This window comes from Accipiter gentilis, chromosome 10 (assembly GCF_929443795.1).
Source record: "Accipiter gentilis chromosome 10, bAccGen1.1, whole genome shotgun sequence".
NCBI classification, from domain to species: domain Eukaryota; kingdom Metazoa; phylum Chordata; class Aves; order Accipitriformes; family Accipitridae; genus Astur; species Astur gentilis.
The window spans coordinates 28713502-28731887 of record NC_064889.1 but is presented as its reverse complement, the minus strand read 5'-3'; the positions used below and the strand labels follow the sequence as shown (position 1 = coordinate 28731887).

Here is an 18386-nt window from a genome sequence, read left to right as displayed (position 1 = left end):
GAGGTAATTTATTTCAAACTTCGGTAAAAACTGCCTCTACTGCAGCTATTGCCATTCTCAGTGTTAACCACAAGAGAGAGAGGAAAGCCAGCACTGGAGGCTAGACACCAAGGCTATCCATGCTTCCACTCAAAACAGTAACCACTGAGGCATGTCACCAAGCTTCTCATAACTCAAAAGTCATGTCTTTGTTCAACTGGAAAGCCTGGCATCCTAAACAACACTGTAACAGATGCTTAAACCACTTCTTCCCCACTTACAGTGGTAATCCCTTTAAAGGCTCACACATTTCACTTCTCCATCAACTACAGATGGGAACATTTGGCTTTCTCCTGATTTATTTTCTCACTTTCTTATCAAAGGTTTCTAGATTTTTTCCATTTTCAGCACCTGTTGCAGATCTCCTAAGGCACATGAGGAGACACTGGCAGCATGATCTCGGCTCCTCACTCGTGTACAGCAAGCACCCAGAATCCAAGGTCCAGCTCTGCATCTTTGTCTCATTACAGAGGAAGCTGCAGGCCCCATTTAAAGTAAGAACAAGTAGCTGACGGTGTCTAACCGCATATAGTAAAATGCTTGAGAAAATTCTTACTCTAAATACAAATTTTGTCACCCCAAACTGGCATCAGAACCCTAGTAACATGCTTTATAAATCAAGATAGTTAAAAAAATATATATCACATACTAAACACTGAATGTGGACGATTTGGAAACTACAGCATGTATTCAGCACAGGCCAAGGCCTTGTTGTAATTAAGCACAAGGATGAAAGCTCAGTGACAGCAGCACAGAGCTAGGAATACTTCGGTTCAGAGCACTCACCCCCACTTTCCGTAACAGATCTCCCACAATGTTGAGTGCAGATATTCTAGCTGAAGGAGTAAGGGGGCTGGTACCAAATCCATTTGGTATAGCTGCAAACACAGACACATTTTATTACATGCTCCACTCCTCCACAGTTGGGTTTGTGGTTTTTTTTTAATTTAAATAAATCAACTTCTACATGAAAAAGGTAAATCTAAAATCTTACTGCAGACTCTTTGTACAATTACCCCACAATAACACATAGACTACTTGATCACTAGCCATGGAAAAATTAAAAGCTTAATTCCTGTCCACTGCCCTCTTTCCCATTAGACCTACACGCAGAGTTCATGCACTCTCCATCTGCAAGGTTATTGCCTCCAATCCATCTAATCCAGCCAGAGCTTTCTCTGGAATCTACTCTTTCTAATTTGAAAAAATAATGTATTAATCCTTGTGACTGTCCAGAGCCTTCCAGATGGGGAAGGGGAGTGGACTAACATTCTGCTGCCTCACAGAGAAAACAGGACCCCTGAAAAGTATGTGTGGTAGCAGAGAATCTAGACTGTCAAAATTACTGACCCCTGTTTACCCACCACTGCTACTCCATATTTAAGCAGAAATATCAGTCACTGCATTTCCCTGCAATCCTAAATGCTCTACTGCAGGCATCTACCACAGAGTGCAAACACCCACCACTCCCCGCCCCCCAAGCAGTATCTAAGCTTCACTGTCCTTTTCCATGCTATTTACTCATTGTACTCCTTAAATGCACCCAATGCTACCCCAGGATTTAAACACACCTTACGCAATGCATGTGGGATCCACACGTACCTATATTTACTTTAAATTCACTAACAAGCAACTGGTCTGAAATTGTTACCAAGCTGAACATACTGCCAAACAACTAGACACAGTTTCTATGAATTATACCTTTTGGGGAAGGAAAACTGTTTTCTGATCCTTTTCCAACGGGCGTAGCTGGCAAGGAGAGAGATGCCTGGACAGCCGAATCCATCTTTTCACAGTCTAGAGTCGGAGAACTGGGTGCTGACTTTCGAGTGACTTCTTGTTGTCTTTCCCGTACTGCTAGCTCTTGCCGTAAATCTAAGAGTTGAGAGAAGAAAAAAACCAAAACCCCCAAAATACAGATTAGTGACTGATTTCTATAACAAATACCCTCTCTATTCATTTGGGAGGGAGGAGGAGGGGACACTTTGCAACAACCCTATATTAATTGCCTGCTGCTGGCTTTCTCCAGCAGTGAGGACCCCCACCTCAGAGCAGTCACAGCCCAATACCATCACTTCCAATTACAGCTGGGAGTAGAGAGGCAGCAAACAGAGCCCTCCCCAGACCAGAGAGCTGCATGGTCCCAGCGAGCATGACAGGTGACTTAGCCTCAGTGTTTTCCCCACCTGTTGCCTGAGTCCCATGGAAAGTCTGTTACAAAAACTGTAGCTGGTCACAAATGACTGCTGAACTACATTCAGCTCCTGCTCAAACAGAGGTTGGAAAAAGGGAGGAATGACCTATTCTTGTGTTTCCAATTCCCCACGTTATTATTCCACTTAATAATCCACAGGACTCCACACTAGCCAAAGACAGTCAAAGGGTTGTATCCACTTTCTTGATGCCTCAACAAGTAAAAAGAGCAGACTGGAGAGGCCGAGTAGTCCAAACGACAGGGAAAGAGACTGGAGATTAGGAAACCCATGTTCTATTCTCACCTCCTCTCCAAACTGCTGCTTACCCTTATCTTGTCCCCTCCCATTTCCACACATATTTGCTACAAAGAGCATCCAGCACAGCTCAGCAATGAATCTACAAAATCCTTAGAAGGGACTAGATGCAAATAAACAATATGTTACAAGGCAGTTGTTCCTTTTTGGGTAAAGCAACTTAATCTTTCACAGACCTCTTATTCCTTGCCTCAATTTGGTACAACGTGCAAGAGCAAAATTAGTTGTACATTACCGCTTTTAAAGTTATCATAGATATTTAGAACTGATTTTAAGTAAAACAGCACAGCTGAAATGCAAGTCTATTTGGACTCCTAGAAAAGGATTTATGGCTGTTCAATCAGAAATGTTGTATTTCAGTTTGACACCATATCAGTTTTTAGTGGCTAGTGTTCCTGCTTGCTGTCAGGAGGAATAACATGCAGCTTTGCTACCCTAACAAATGCTAAAAATTTCCAAGTGACTCATCCAAGAAACAAGATGTCTTTTTTGTCGATTATTCCAGTGTTCTAGAAAACAATCCCCTAGGTTTTGCTGTTTTTTCCAGTACTACTGCCCTAACTCCAAATTACAATACATACATTTCCTCAGAAAATACTTAATCACCTTTTTCATACTTATTATAAAAACCCTGTGCTTCCAATAGAGGCTTTCAATTTGTGGGGCACAAGCTTGCTTCAAAGAGGTTCACAACAGAGAACAACAACAAAAAAATCACAGCCTGTTGTCAAGTATGTTGTCTTACACTGAAGTCTAGGCCTTAACTGAGGAATTATTTTAGAAAGCTTCACTAGGGAAACAAAGTTGAAAACCACTGATCTCTAACCTACATTAATGGCAGGCACAGGCTTATGTGCAGATCATCCCCACTATTAAGAGAAATCAGTTTCCACAAACCATTTAAAAAAAAAAAAAAAAAAGCTTCTCCAGCACCCTTAATGTGAAATCCTACTGGGGAATTCCCAACTCCTGATCCCACAGGTCTAACCATAGTCTTTACTGGAATATCTTAAATAAACCAGGCAATTTCCAAGAGGTTTAGAAGGAACACAGGAGACAGGATTTTCAAAGAAAGTTATTTAACCATTTATCATGTATTTCCCTGTCATCTCCTGTGCTTTCCCTTCCTATACAAGGCATAAAACCACAGCGAGTGGGAACTTTTGAAGCACACCTCCTCAATTCTATCACATCTGTGGAACATAGTATTTTTGTACTTACCTGTGTTAAAAATCCTGAATGAATCTGGTATTAATTTTGCCCTACATAAGGAAATTTTTTCTCCTAGCTACACTGGACATACAAAGAATAGAGAACATACGGTTAGTAATACCTAACGCTTACATTACACATCCAGTTCAAGTCTCATTATGTGAGGCTTTCTATAAACATGAGCTTTGGTTGCTACACGTCTCTCTTGGCAAGCCAACAATGTACCAAGACACAGAACTAATCAAGCAAGCCATACCTCTCGCTTCATCCTTTAATCTCTGTACAGAAACTAGCAACGATTCCTTGTCATCCAGTTCACTTTCTAAAAACGCATTTCTCTCAATAGCTTGGTTCAGCCTTTGTTCAAAGTCTTCCAATGAAACTATTGTTGCCCTAGAAACAAAATCCAGAATATTAGGTTCTTCAGCTCAGACAACATGAAAGAGTATTCAAAAACATAATAAAAGAAAAATGTTAGCAGGGCCTACATTCAAGTTAGTCATTTGAAAGCTATGGAAATGTTTCTTGGAAAGGACTAATAAACTGCAAAGTAGGAGAATAAGATGAAAAGAACATGATAGCATCTGGCTCTCAGAGATGTACCAAAGAGCTGGGAAAGAGCCAGTCCAGTGCACCCATCTCCATTTTTCCCAAGTCATGCTCCAAAGCCATACATTTCATCAGTGCATTAGCTCAGGTGGTGCTGTACTCTCCAGAGCTCTGGACAGGCAACAGCCCAGCAAATGCAGAAAGCAGGGCACTGGGATATTACCTAAGACCCAATTTGTTCCATGATTTCAGTGGGATAACTCATGTGTGTCAAAAGTTAGTCATGAGGTTAAGAGCCTTGTGGAAACAGGGCCTCAGCTCTCAGATCTTTTTGCCAGATAGCCAGAGGCTCATTCCTGGTCCCACTGAATCAATGACAAAAATCCCATTCAGCAAAACGGAAGAATGACCTACTCCCAAACTGGGTGTTTCTAACAGCAGCTTGTTCACATTATGCACTTATACAGGACACAGTTGTTCCCTACAGTCATTAAGCTGTTATGCAAGGGAAGAGGAGACTCCTTTGGCCTGCTTTATTTAACAGGGACTATGTAAAGCATTAGCTTCTTACTTCAAAGGGACTTTGAGCTACAAGGATCACAAATATATTATAAGAGTCACCTAGCTGGAAGTATCAAAAGCAGTGCACTGGCGTGGCTTGCTCTAAGCCTGCTTGCACTGCTTGTTTCTCACAAGAACATGAAGCACTTTCCTCCCCCTGCCTCTCTTGCTGTAACATAAAGCTACCAGCTGATGGAGGTGAACTCCAAGGGTAAACTGCACGGTTCAAAGAATCAAATGTCTTGGGGTTTCTTTGGGGTTTTTTGAGTGTGTGTTATTTTCCCTTTTAAGGAGTAATAAAATGATCAATCTGAGTAGCAAAGAAAAGATCTAGTGAAGACTTAAAGGAAAGAAGAGGTTTGCAGCCTTCACCTCTTTGCACGTTCCAAGTCATCGTTGGCCTGCTCCAGCTCCCTCACATACTTATGCAGCTGATCTTTAATGGCCCGTGTCTGGCTCAGGTCATCCTCTAACAACGACACTTGCTTGTAACTTTGTGCATACTGGTGCTCCAATTTCTCCTGAAAGAAAGAAGCAGCAGATAAGTATCAGTCGCATACACTCTCCAAACCAGCAGCAGTAAAATGGGACAAAGAAAGTAACATAATCCCTGCAGTCTGCTGATGTGGGATTGCTGGTAATACAGAGAAAAACTGGAGAGTTAGAAGGAACATGCTCTGAACATCAGAACTAGACACAGTATAAAATCACAGATGCTGCATTGTACACAGACATCTCACCACGACACAGCTGGCTTATCAGAGATGCATCCCTGCATCTGTTCCCAACAGCCTGCACTGACAGCTGCTCTGAAGCCTCAAACATCTAGGAAGCCAGAGAGAAACCTAACTGCACAGCCTCCCTTTCAGTGCCTCTCCCTTGACAATAGTCACACTGTTTCCAGAACTTGTCTGACATTGCCATTACAAAAATGAGACCCACTGAAATCTGTTACAAAACCTCCAGGTCCACAAGCTCATCTTCAAAAGCCTGGAAGAATTCATTCCCAAACATGCTCTCACCAGCTCTGAGGGTATGGGTAGGGGCTTATAGAAGAAATACTGATGTTATAAAACACATACTGACCTTACAGATTTAGCTGGGACTGGATGCGCATACAAGTAATGCCATAAACTTTATTTCCACTGGGTAAATTTCCAACCTTTGCCTTCACTAAACCAACACAACCTCCAAAAGAGGCAAGAAATCGTTAACACAGAGGGATCAATTAAAAGTCACCTTCTGCATATGCAGATCCTTATGCAATTCCTGTGTCCACAAATAGGGCTGTTAAGAATCAAGAGATTTCCTCTGAAAGATGTGCGCAAATCACCCATCTTCACCTTTCGTTAAGGTCTCATAAAACCAAGGAGACCTTCTGGGCAAAAAAACCTAGTATGCCAAGAAAAATGATAACACAGTGGTCTGACAAAACATACTTGTGTTGTGTGCCCTGTTGCTATGATGTTGCCAGTGTAACTAATAAAGCTACTACTTGGCAAAGCCTGAAGAATTCAAACAAATGAGCACAGACTCCATGAAAAGCTTCATAATGCGAACAAGAAAAATTCTGCCAGAAATTTCCCTGGTAAGTTGCTGGCCTTATTTGGAGTACATGCCATACCCAAGTCCGAATCTTAAACAGACAACTTCTTTACTTCATTTGGATATTCAGTGGCCAAGAACAGATCAGACAATCTAAAATGAGATCCAAGACATATCTGTAAGAAGAGGCAATGCTGTTACAGAAAAGACCTACCTTTAATGTTTCCACTTCATACTTCAGTCTTTGGTTATCTGCTTGCAAATCTCTATTCCTCTGCTCAGCTTGCACTAGCTGTGCCTCCAACTCAGCTTCTAATTCTCTGCTTCCCTCCTGAAATTCAGCCAGCTCTTCACGAGCTTCCTGGAAGCTGTGAGGAAAGGATTTAATCAGTTGAAAATCCAGTATCTCCCAAGTTAAAACAAAATCCACAGCTCTTTTAAAATAATAAGCTGAAAAAACAAGAGTTTTGAAGTACTTAAGTGTCATCCATAGACCTCTAAGGGGAAAATGAAAAATGGGGAAATAGAGGAATTACATCATTAAGCTTAGCTATAAAAGGAAATTAATCCTCTTACATCAAACAAACAGCTACATTAAATGCATGTGTGAATACAAACTTGTATCAAAGCTATTTGCAGGATTCATGGAAGCCTGACAACCACTTTGTACTCCATTAGATTTCACTGCTAGTAGGATAGAGTCAATGAATTAAACAAACATTTAACCCGGTTTCGGTCAAAAACTGGAAGAGAGAACAACAGTTTCTGGATCTCTGCACTACCTGGAAATTTAAGGTTCTTGAAAAGCGGGAAGGTTTGAGTCTTAGGGTATTGAACGCTGTGGCAGGAAGCCTACCTTATACTAGTGCAAGTTATTAGACACTAAAAGTAGCCACTCAACATATTTTGCTTATTAAATTTGCATCTTTACCATATGTAATAGCTTAGCTTTTAGCAAGCAGCAGAGAAAACTAAAAAGGTTTTAGGAAACAAAATATCCACTGGTGTCCAAGAGAGAATTTTCTGACACCCCAAACCAGCTTAGGTTTCTCCATGTGGACAGGACCCTCCACATGCCCACCCCCTCCCTAAAAAAACCCCACCAAAACCAAACAAAACAACAGCTTGCACCTTGGGCGCTCTGGTCTTGAGAGAGCTTTAACTGGCTTCATCTCAATTGCACAAGTAATACTGAATGCAAGGAAAGCTTTCCAAAGAAAATAAACTGGGAGCCTCCAATGCCCCCCACTCCAGAAAAACCCCAAACCCCACACCCCACAAGAAGCACAGCATTACTCAAGACAACAACCTCTCTTGTCATTTTTGGTAACCAAAAAGCCCTGTGCCCCCTAAAAGATGCAAACCAGTCCATGCCAGTACAGGCTGGACTACGAGCTACAACACACTTCAATAAATTGCAGCAGACACCAAATCAGCCACATTTCATACCAGTAATTCAACTACAAGAAGCTTGAGGGAACAGTAATGATACAAGGCAAGCCCAAAGGCACCTTCTTATGATAAAACATCCAAGATACTACTTAAGGCAGCAGTTTAATTATAAAGAGGTGCACATCATCGCAAAAGGGCTCTGCTCTTGCTCAAACACGCTTGAAACATAGCCTGGAGTTCACAGCATGGTAACATTGTGCAAGAAACAGTCAGCTCCCACAAGGCTGGAAATTTTAAAGCTGGATTTAAAGCTGGAAATGCAGAGATTCTTTCTAAAATATCTAATACCATCTTGGTGCAGCCTTGCAGAGAAATAGATTAAACAATGTTCCAGTCATTAAGAACCAAAACCAGCCTGCAAATCTACAACAGTACCTTTGTTTGTACTTCAAGGAAAGCTCTTTCCAATATGCAGTTTCCTCCTTTAGACTCGAAAAAGTCGGGATTTCTTCAGTGTCCATGATCAATACAACCTGCAGGATACAAACGTAAGAATACACTCAGGATAAATAGACAGGCAGATCATCCCCGAAACTGCTGCTAAGTACTGGGCTTCATCACCACGGCCCTTCTAACAGCAGCATCCAGATTTGGCACCCACAAGCGGGATGTTAATGATCCCTAACAAGCATCATTCAGCACAGAGACCTGCCGCAACAAGCAATGTAATTTTATCCAGCTTCTGGAAACGCTCATGCTGGAGCCTGAAATGAGACCAGAAATTTTGGCTGTATTTTGTACCTACCACTGAAACAGTAGTTAATGCCACAAGCCCACCTAGGACCACAGCTGGTAAGGATATTAAAATTTACAGCTATCACAGTTTCCACTTTCGTTCATAAAATGTTCTTAAAGAGATTTTTGCCTCCTGTTGCCAACATAGCAATGCACACTACAACTCCTATTAGAGCTGCAAAGGCATGTAATGAATGAGGACAAACACTCTGAGGTCAACCACTAACACGCTGTGCTATGGAGATTAAAATTCAATTTACTCTTCCTATGTTGAGTCCTAGCTAATTCCTGCTTTTGTGTAAAAAGCATGCAGGTAACAGAAGTTATCCACATAGTTTTGCTCCCTCTGTCCTCTCAAACAGACAAGAAAGACCAGCCTCTCTCCTAAAATTACATGGTCATGTCATACAACAGTGCTTCCACCCTGGAAGTGTTCAGAGGACCAGTTTCCCACACCAAGGCAGGTGGACCACACTGTCTGGATGAGGACCTCCTTTCTTCAGCTGCTTGGACCACTGGATACCATTTGCATTGCTGCTCAGCTATTAGCTGGTGTAAGAAATGCAACCCAATGTGTACTTTTTATACTGCTGCTCAGGAACGGAGCAATACACAGTCCAGTGGGACACAAGACATCTGAGGCTTCAACACACACCACGACTCAGAAGCTGAAGAAGATGATGAAGTGGTGGTCATAGTCCTGCCATACACAGCAGGACCAAGAGAAATGTTCAGATAAGCACAGTTCCCGACTGCAGCCAGGAGATGCACCACACCATGTACCATTTCTGAGCTCTCCCCAAGCAATCCCACAACTCTTCTATGGGTAGGCATCTTTTTTTTCCTCCCCCAAAGCCAAGACTCAAATTCTGTTATTAATACCCAGAAAAGAATAAGGTGAAACCAAGCTCTTCTCTCTGTAAGGCAGAGGCTTTAAACAATGCTTGCATCAAGCTCATCAATCAGCAATAGCTGACCTAGAAGTCCTGACTTTCACACTCTAACAGCCATCAATAGCCAACACTGTCCCTTCAGGCCTAAAATTGTCACACTAATATGTCCTGCATCTCAGTGACCCACATTTTAGAAACCTAAAAGTGGGACAAAACAATCCCATGCTTTCATCAGAGGGCAGACAGGCTCATTTCAGAGACTGGCATTTTAGCTCAGAAATGAAGTGAGGCAGAGCTGGCACATTTGTTCTTCAGCTGAGACAGCAGCTGCCACAATCCAAGGGCACGAGATCACATTTATACAGAGGGTGCTAAGCACCTCAAAACCGCCCCAACTCTCGCACTGTGTTTATTTAGCTTTACAGCTTTATTGTAGAAGCAAGTTTTCCATGAATCAGGTCTCCATGCTGCCTGAGAGAACTGATGGTGTTTCATTTTCTGCATTGCCCTGTACTGAGAAACTAAAACACATATGTGGACCCATTATAATTCCCCCTAGCACATACACTTTCAGTGCTGCTGTACCTCTTCAGATAAAAATTTCTTTGGGTGTACTTGCTTCAGTTGTTGCACCTGTTACCGAGGCTGCTTAATCACAACACAAGGACAAATCATAAGTCCTATGCAAAAGACTGTTTACAGTGGAGGTAGAGTCCATGAATCACCTCCCAAACTGTGGCGGTTTCGCAGCCGGGTGCATTAAGGAAAGCAGACATCTGCTGTGACTCAGGCACGCGTCAGGCAGCTCCTGAACTGCAATTTAGATTGCCAGGAAGAGGTGAACAGCTCAGCTCGGCTACCGCTGCGTGGCTGTGTGCTGTCCGTAACATCAGTCCTGCACTGATCTCACTGAAATCACTTCAGTAAAACCTTCTCACCTTTCCCTTTAAGGCACTCGGCTCTAAACCAGTGCACTCAAAGAGGCTTAGATCAGCAAGCAGCACATTTTCCCCAAAATAAATGAGGCATAGCACAGAACCCGCAGCTCCAGAGGAGCTGACCTCAAAGGGTAAACAGTCGGTAAACTACCCGTCAGCAAAATTCAGGATGCGTTTACAGAAAAGTTTGTACAAGGAAGTACCTTACATCATTTCCTAGAAGTAGAAGAGATAAGGTACGCCTGGGCCCAAGACTCCTTCCTGTCTGCTGACCCGCGGCACACCCTTGGAAATAAACATCCGAGGAATCCCTGCAAACAGGCAGTCTGCCTGAGAAGCGGGAAGGGCTGCCAGGGACCCACAAGTACTTACAGAGTCACTAGCTGCTGATGCAGAAGATAGTTTTTGCCCCCCTCCCTTGTCAAAAGACCCTTTCCTTTTAGAACCAGACGGAGGAGATTCAACCCTGCGGTACTTCAAGCCCCTTGGCAGCAACTCTTCCTTCCCAAACCCACCCCGCAGGAGCAAGCTGAACTTTTCCAAGTCTACCATCCCCTGCCTACCTTGGTTAAGTAGGTGATAGCTCATGATTACCCAAGCCCGATGACTACCATCATGCCTGACACTATCAGCATAGATTTTTTATTTGCTAACTGCATAAACACCTATACCAGGTGCTAATGCCAGTGTGCAATACTAAGGTCCAACATCCATATCGCAGTTTTTGTACACAGTTACATGACTTGCCTTCCGCCACATGCATGGGGGACAAGAGAAAGAGAGACCACCACCTATACACACTCTGCAAACAAGGTGGTTCAGGGCCAAAATACTAGTCTGAGAGTTGGAAGATGCAGACAGCTTCCAAATCTGCCACCAGCACACACGTAGCCATGAGTAAATCACTTCTGCCAACCTTCAAATCAAATCAAATCATTAAGTTTGGAAAAGACCTCTAAGATCATCAAGTCCAACCTTAGCCCATTCCCTCTATTTATGGTGCAAAAACACGGGCCTATCTAAGCATATGTATATGCCTGGCAGAAAGGAACTCCTAGGCATTATCAGAACATAACTAGACAACATTAAACATCTCACGTGTGGGAGAGGAGATGCCCACAGAATACCAAGAGTTTAACAAAAACTGCTTTGCTTCAGCCTGTTGCCGGTTATCCCAGCTCTGGGCATTATGTGAGGAGCTGAGAACCAGCACAGCAAGTCCCTCCTATTCACGGGCTTCTTTGCATACGTGGCACTTGCAGAATCAAGCCTTTGACAAACAACACTGAGGCTTTCAGGATACAGACAAGACAATGCAGCAGCGTCTTCCAGGGAAAATGAGAGCAGGGTTATGCTGCTGCCCACTCGAATTCATTACAACACAGCTTAGCATTCACGCAGCACCCTGGGAAAACTCAGCTACACGGGCATAACTCCAGGATCCGAAGCAGCTCTCAAACAAGAACTATGTTCAAAACGCAGTGGCTCCTTTCAAGCCCCCTCTTACACAGTCAGTGGGACAGAGTAACTCTCCACTTTTAAAATGGAACAGCTTTTCCATGCTGTAATCACTGTAAAAAAATGCATCTTGTAGGTTAAGGACTTTTCTAAATCTAAGGGGTTTTGTACAGGACAAATCTGGTTTCCCACCTCCAAAAGCATCCTTACAAGTGAGATGCTCAGTATCCTCTGGGTATTACAAGAGCCAAAGGCTGAATCCAACTTGTAGCAGAAGTAAACAAACAAACACGCAGGCAGTATTTTTCAAGTAGCTTAAGGAATCTTGCGTTCAAGGCCAAACCAAAATGCTTATGAAGGCACCTTTCAGCTAAGTCATGAAAACACAAACACAGCTTGAAGTGTAACACAGTACCCTAAAAAAGCTTCCCAGGCTCTCCATGTGACTGGAAGCTGCTGCTAGGGTTTGGATCAAATATCAGACCAAAACACTAAGCTTGAAATATAACACAATGTTTAGACTTTTACCCACCCCTTCCCACAGTCAGAAATCCACTCCTTCCCTCTCTCAAGTCAACTCAATTCACTCAATGCATCACAGTAAGGATGAGCTATAGAAGCACGTCCAAAATAATTCCGAGTACTGCTCGGAGGCAGCTGCAATTCACCCAGGATGTACCTGCAGCATCTCAAGCAGCTGGATAAACCATTCTCGCTGATTTTAATCACCCTGCATTCTCCCATTTAAAACTAGCTTATAAATATTTGGCATACAAAGTAAATGAATACTATTTAATGTTCATTAACAGGTCATTTTCTGCACATAGACCACCAACTTTCTTCCTCACAATCCTGTTTGCTCAATATTTTCAGACACCAAACCCAAAGAATTAAGCAAAGGCCAAGCAAGGCCACTCAAATGCAACAAACTACAGTGCTAAGACTCCCCCATCTAAGCTTTGCTGCCCCACCACTGAAGGCAATGCAAACGTCCATTGACCTTTGGAATTAAACAAGTAACCACCTAAACTAGGACTCGATAAAGAAATTCTGCCAAGCTCACGTCTGGCCTTCAGTTCTTCAGATAACAACCCATTCTGGCTATCAGAGTCCCCAAAACTGCCAAGTGCCATGTAATTGCCGCAGTCATCCCCTTTTTGCAGGGAATGACTCTGCTGTTGAGTGCTGGCACTGTCCAGAGCCTCCATGGAAAGCACGAAGGACTGTCAGCAACCAGGTCTTCTTCCTCTTCCCATTTTATGCTGATTCACAGACAGAAAAGCAGAAGAAATCTTGTTTCCACCATTCTTCAGCTTCTCAAACCCTGAGAACCAACAAGTAGCGCCCCCAAACCCCTGAAGCTCTGGATTTTTTTCCAAAACCCAATCAGCATTCAAAGCAAAGAAACCTGAGCACTCCAGCCAAAAATCAAAGCATATTTGCATTGTCTTTCACTTATTAGAATATGGAAAACAAACAAACAAAAGCCATGGATTAGATTTCACCAATCAATTCATGCTTGTTTTTCTCATCCTGAAATAGGAGCTGGAGGCATTTTCATATGCATTTTGGAAGACTGCCTGCATCCATCACTGCTTCAGAAAGTGAACCACTGTCTTTTCCTGCAATACTATTTTTGAACTGAATGTTCTTGGGTGAACCACAACAAATGCCTCTTTGCCTCTTACAACAGCAGCATATGAGCTTTCAGGAAAAAAAAGAAAGTCACAGAGCACAGCATCAGCACAACACTCCTTCCTCTGCTGTAATAATAAATACTGGATTTCCAATTTGGACAGCACAGGAGGAAGAAGATAACAAAATCCTACCTGCAGGAACTTTGTGCCAGGTTCAGACTAAAAGCTTTTAAGATAACCAAACACCATACAGTAAAGCCTTGTTATCTCAACAGCCGCTTGTGGAATCAGCCTTATTAATCAGATAAAACAGGTATGCTTTACACCACACAGCCAAGACCTACACACCTTGTGAAAATATGATACCCAGTGGGGCAAAAAAACCCCTTGATGTGTTAGCCAACACTAGGATAGAAGCCTTGAAACCAGAAGAAAGGTACCGATGCAAGAAGCCTCTTTTCAGAAATCAAGCTACGACTACCAAAGGCATCAGAATTTAGTATTAAAAAAACATTCATCCTTTTCACAAACATGGGAACCTTAAGATATCCAACCTCTATTTGTTCCCAAGTAATACCACTGAAGCACCTTAAAAAGGAAAATCTGAAGAGGTTGGTGCTCCAGATGCAGGTTCAGTATCTGCAGAGATGAACGAAAGGTCCCCGGAGACGTGCATGTCCCAGAACAACGTGGGCCTGACCACGAGAACAATTCACAGCTCCGTATCCAGGATCCCCAGAGGGATGAATCCATGCAGAACAAAAGGGTGCAGAATAAAGAGCAAACTGAGAAGGAAAATAAGGCTGTGAAAAGGATATGCTTCTCCCTGCCACAGTCTCTGCCCTCTGGAGAACCACCTCTTAGGAAAGTCAGTAAGATATGATTGAGCACCAGCAGCACTGATCCTGACTCTGCAACAGAGGCTGACAGCTGGCACAAGCTGCCACATGGCTGCACGCAGCCCCCACCACCTCTGGAGACCATCCACCCAGTTCGCATTTTCTCGACTGGTTTCTTTTTAAACCTTGAAAAGTTACAGAGCATCCTACCCAGAAGCAATGAATTTATCCCAGAGCTTATGACATGCACAGCAAAGAGCTTGCAACAAATGACAGCACACAGGTCCCTTGGGCCTCCCTATTATCTCAGCAATTAATACCATCTCAGTGACGACATTTCCTGGAAAGGCGGTAGCCAGAGGGCTAAGATGCTTCTGGACACTGCAGAATGACAAGTGACCAAGAAACTTAAAGGGAAAAGCGCTTTGCACAGGTTTCTTCCAAGAGGAGTGAATTCTGTTGCTTTTACATCTCTGAAGTTCTACCAATGCCAGGGAGGGGAAAATGGTTTTGAAAAATACTACCCAAAAGCTAGTCACAGGCCAGCCGTCAACAGCAAGGGCCTTAGGTCTCTTCAGTAAGCACTTAACAAGATGAGAGTTAAAAATAAATCCCCAAACTCTACGTTGATCAGGAGAGGGAAGCAGCACAATCTGCTACAGAGCTGTATTGACAGAAGAGCCCTCGAGGGACACAATCGTATCAAGAAAAATATACTTTGATGGGTATGTCTCGTTTTGCCCATGGATGAGTGCAGTACAGTAGTGAAAAGTCAATTTGCTTGAACACACTTCATAGTTTATCTTGATTATGTTTGCGGTGTCACAAACATCAAGGAGGACTGTAAAACGACCATTTCCTTTCTGTAGTCTGTCTTTCCCTGCTTCTCAAAAATAACTGTAATAGACTGAGGGAATAAATAGTACTTTCTTGCTGTACTTTTTGGTAGTCTACTCCCAGACATGTCTCCAGAGACAAGACTCCTTGTGGCACCAAGCTCACAGACATCATCAGTCTTGTGTTTTCTCTCCACTTTCTTCTTTTCGTTTCTCATCTCTTCCCTTCTCCACCAAATGAGGAATTATCTCACATCTCCAACCTCTGAAGAGTTGGGGGAAAAAAAAAGAAAGAGGGTTTTACCCCAAAGAGGCGGGGGCGGGGGGGGGGGGGGGGAGGAAATTAAATCACTATGCCTCTGAACACATACCTTCACCTCTAACTCACACAATGACATGCAGGATCAAACCTGCACGTAAGCAAACCAAAAGGAGAATGCCTTGGCTCTGCCTCCATGTATACAACAGAAATACACAGCCCAGCCAGGTCTGGGCCTGAAAGCAAGACAGAGGATCTCTTCCAGGGCAGACCTAACACTGTTAATCCAAAAAAAACCACTACTTACCCACACCTATCATATCCTGTAAAAATGCAGTTAACTGGCACTATTGACCAGCATGCCTGTGCAGTCATATTGCTGACACATCAAATTTAAATACAAATAAATAAATACAAAAGCCTCCTAGTCACTTTTCTGCCCTGGGACAGCTCCTTCCTCTTACAGTTATTAATATCTCTAACAAAACACTGACCTTGACAAGGCCACCTACCCTCCGCAGTGTCCAGGAATTGTTTCGTGGAAGGTGGGGGAAGGGGGGGGGGGGGAATTGCTTACATATCAAAGGAACTCTATGATGGTTTCACATATTTAACCACCTCTCAGGACAATAAACACCATAGGGATCCAAAAGTGCCCTCTGCACTCATGACCAAGTCAAGACAGTTTCAGAGGGAACAGAGAAACCCTGAGTCACCAAATACTCCCAGCGCAAACTGGTCAAGAGCAATGAAGCTGGGCTGCGGGTGGCTGAGGACAGCTTTCCTCCTCCCTAGGAAGGAGAGAGATGCATTAATGGGAAGTCACTTAACTGAAGTCTAACTCTAGTAATGTATTTCCTCTTGTGTCAAATGTGTTAATCCTTTACAGCATGTCTGCTGTGATTCGGGTCAAGCGCATCAAACTGGGAGTACGAGGCAGGGATTGTTCGAGTTTGGTCATGTTTATATGACATACAACAGGACTCACTAAGCTGAGAGGGACGCAATAAAAGCCTCAGAGGAAAAACCCTCACAGAATTACTGAAAAATATTTGACAGAGATGTACCCTAGGCATCTGACCTACCAAGTGTTTTATGAGAATGGAGGCAAATCATACGTCCAGCTTCCTGTCAGTGACTGGGGATGGATGGTAGAAAAATAAACACCTTCAGGGACAAAGCCACCTACAAAGGAGGCACGGCGACTGCAAAGGGAGCAGCCAGGCAAGTCGCTGAACTTACTCTGCCACATGTTTCCGCACACGCACACAGTTACATCCCCTTGCATTCAGAAATCGCTCTGAGGAAGCAGTAAAGTCAAAAACAATTCACCACCATCAAAGCTGTCCTGGCTGCCCTCTCCTCCTCCCCAGGGCAGCCCAGGGACATACGGGGAGCACAGCCCACCGTGTTCAAGCGGAGAGCAAGGAAAGCAAGCCTCCTCTCCCACCACACATATGAATGAGGGAGGGATCGCCACAGCCCCGGGGAAGGCAAGGCCTGGGGGTGAGTCGCCCGCTTGCAGACCAGAGGGCAGCCAGGAATAGCTCAGGAGCTGGACAGGCTCCATAGGTTGGGCAGTTTTGGTTTATCGCATCCAAATTCTGCAATTTCGCCCTGACCCTTGCCACAGAAGCGCACCATTGGGCTGCTACAGCGGCCGCAGCCGCCCTCCCTCCCCGTCAGCCACCAGAAACCCTGACCTGCCACAGCCCGACGTGCTCACAGGCCCACGGCCGTCTCCGCGGCCAGGGGAAGCGAGAGGCGATGGTGCAATAAGGAAACGCGTCTCCTTCCGACGGCGGACGGGCGCCCACGGCCCCGGCCCCGCCAGCACCCGGGGCAGAGCGGGCAGCCCGGGGCCCAAACCCAGGAGTTTTAAGGCAAACCCGCGCTCCGCCGCCGAGCCTGCCGGCGGGAAGGCACCTCCACGCCAGACGTGGCTCCTTCCCTCACGCTCGACTGAAAATACCTGTAAAAAAGGGGGGGAGGGGGGGTGTTCCCCCGCAGGCCGCTGCTCCCGGGCAGGCACGGCCGGCCCCGGCGGGAAGGGGTGCCCGGACACCGCGTACCGCCCCCCGGCCTCGGCGGCTCCCGCCCGCGGCCCCGGGCTGCCCGCCAGCCCCTCAGCAGGCGACGCGGGGGGGGGGGGGGGGGGGGGGGACACCGGCTCGCTCAGGGCGGTGGCCGGGCGGGCGGAGCCCAGCCGGGTCGGCCAGTGACAGGCACTCGCTTCCGCCAACGGGAGGCGGCGGGGCTGCGCCGTCAGCCAACGGCGGGCAAGAGAGGGCGGGACCTGCCCCGTTGTCAGTTTACAGCCAATCGGAGGAGGGGTGCGGGGCCCGCAGCCCCCGGCACCGCGAAGGGCGCCCCCCCCCCCAACCCACAACCCCCACCGCATCCCCCTCCCGTCTGCCCCGTGCCCCCCCCCACTCCCCGCCGGTCCGGTCCGGCTGGCGGCCGCCGCGGGAATCCCCGGCCTCCGCCGCCACTCACCGGGGCGCATCCCCTGTCACAGCCGCAGCATCGCCCGCCGGCGCCGGGTCTGCCTCATCCGGGTACTCCGGGGGGCGGGGTCGCGCCCGTGATGCACCGCCAGGGCGGGGGGCGGGGACAGCTCTGTCACGTAAAGGGCGGGGCGAGGGGCGGGGCCTCTCCGGGCCGCGGCGGCGGCTGCCTCCGCGTGGGGCGGGGGCGGCCCGGCGGGCAGCGGTCCCGGTCTCGGTCCCGGTCCCGGTCCCGGTCCCGGTCCCGGCCCCGGCCCCGGCCCCGGCCCCGGCCCCGGGTCCCGTCCCCTCCTGGGAAAGGCCGACGTCCCTCCGGCACCCCGCCCCAGCACGGGGCCGGGGGGGGGTCCCGCAGCTGCTCGCCCCCGGGGCAAGGCGCCGCCTTGTCACCCTTCCGACCTCATTTGGGAGCTGCC

General features: G+C 45.9%; 1 protein-coding gene across 2 annotated transcripts in view; it reads right to left on the bottom strand.

The window, feature by feature from the left end:
- NDEL1 (nudE neurodevelopment protein 1 like 1) overlaps positions 1–18044 on the bottom strand; it is a 30015-nt gene extending 11971 nt beyond the window's left edge. For both annotated transcript variants that reach the window (XM_049811394.1, XM_049811393.1), the window contains exons 1-7: positions 17960–18044; positions 8244–8341; positions 6631–6784; positions 5244–5392; positions 4018–4154; positions 1741–1914; positions 826–917 (exon numbers count right to left, since the gene is read on the bottom strand). In XM_049811394.1, the coding sequence (XP_049667351.1) occupies positions 826–917; positions 1741–1914; positions 4018–4154; positions 5244–5392; positions 6631–6784; positions 8244–8329 (792 nt within the window). In that variant the 5' untranslated portion in view covers positions 8330–8341; positions 17960–18044. The remainder of the gene's footprint in view (positions 1–825; positions 918–1740; positions 1915–4017; positions 4155–5243; positions 5393–6630; positions 6785–8243; positions 8342–17959) is intronic.
- Between the last annotated feature and the right edge of the window lie 342 nt (positions 18045–18386).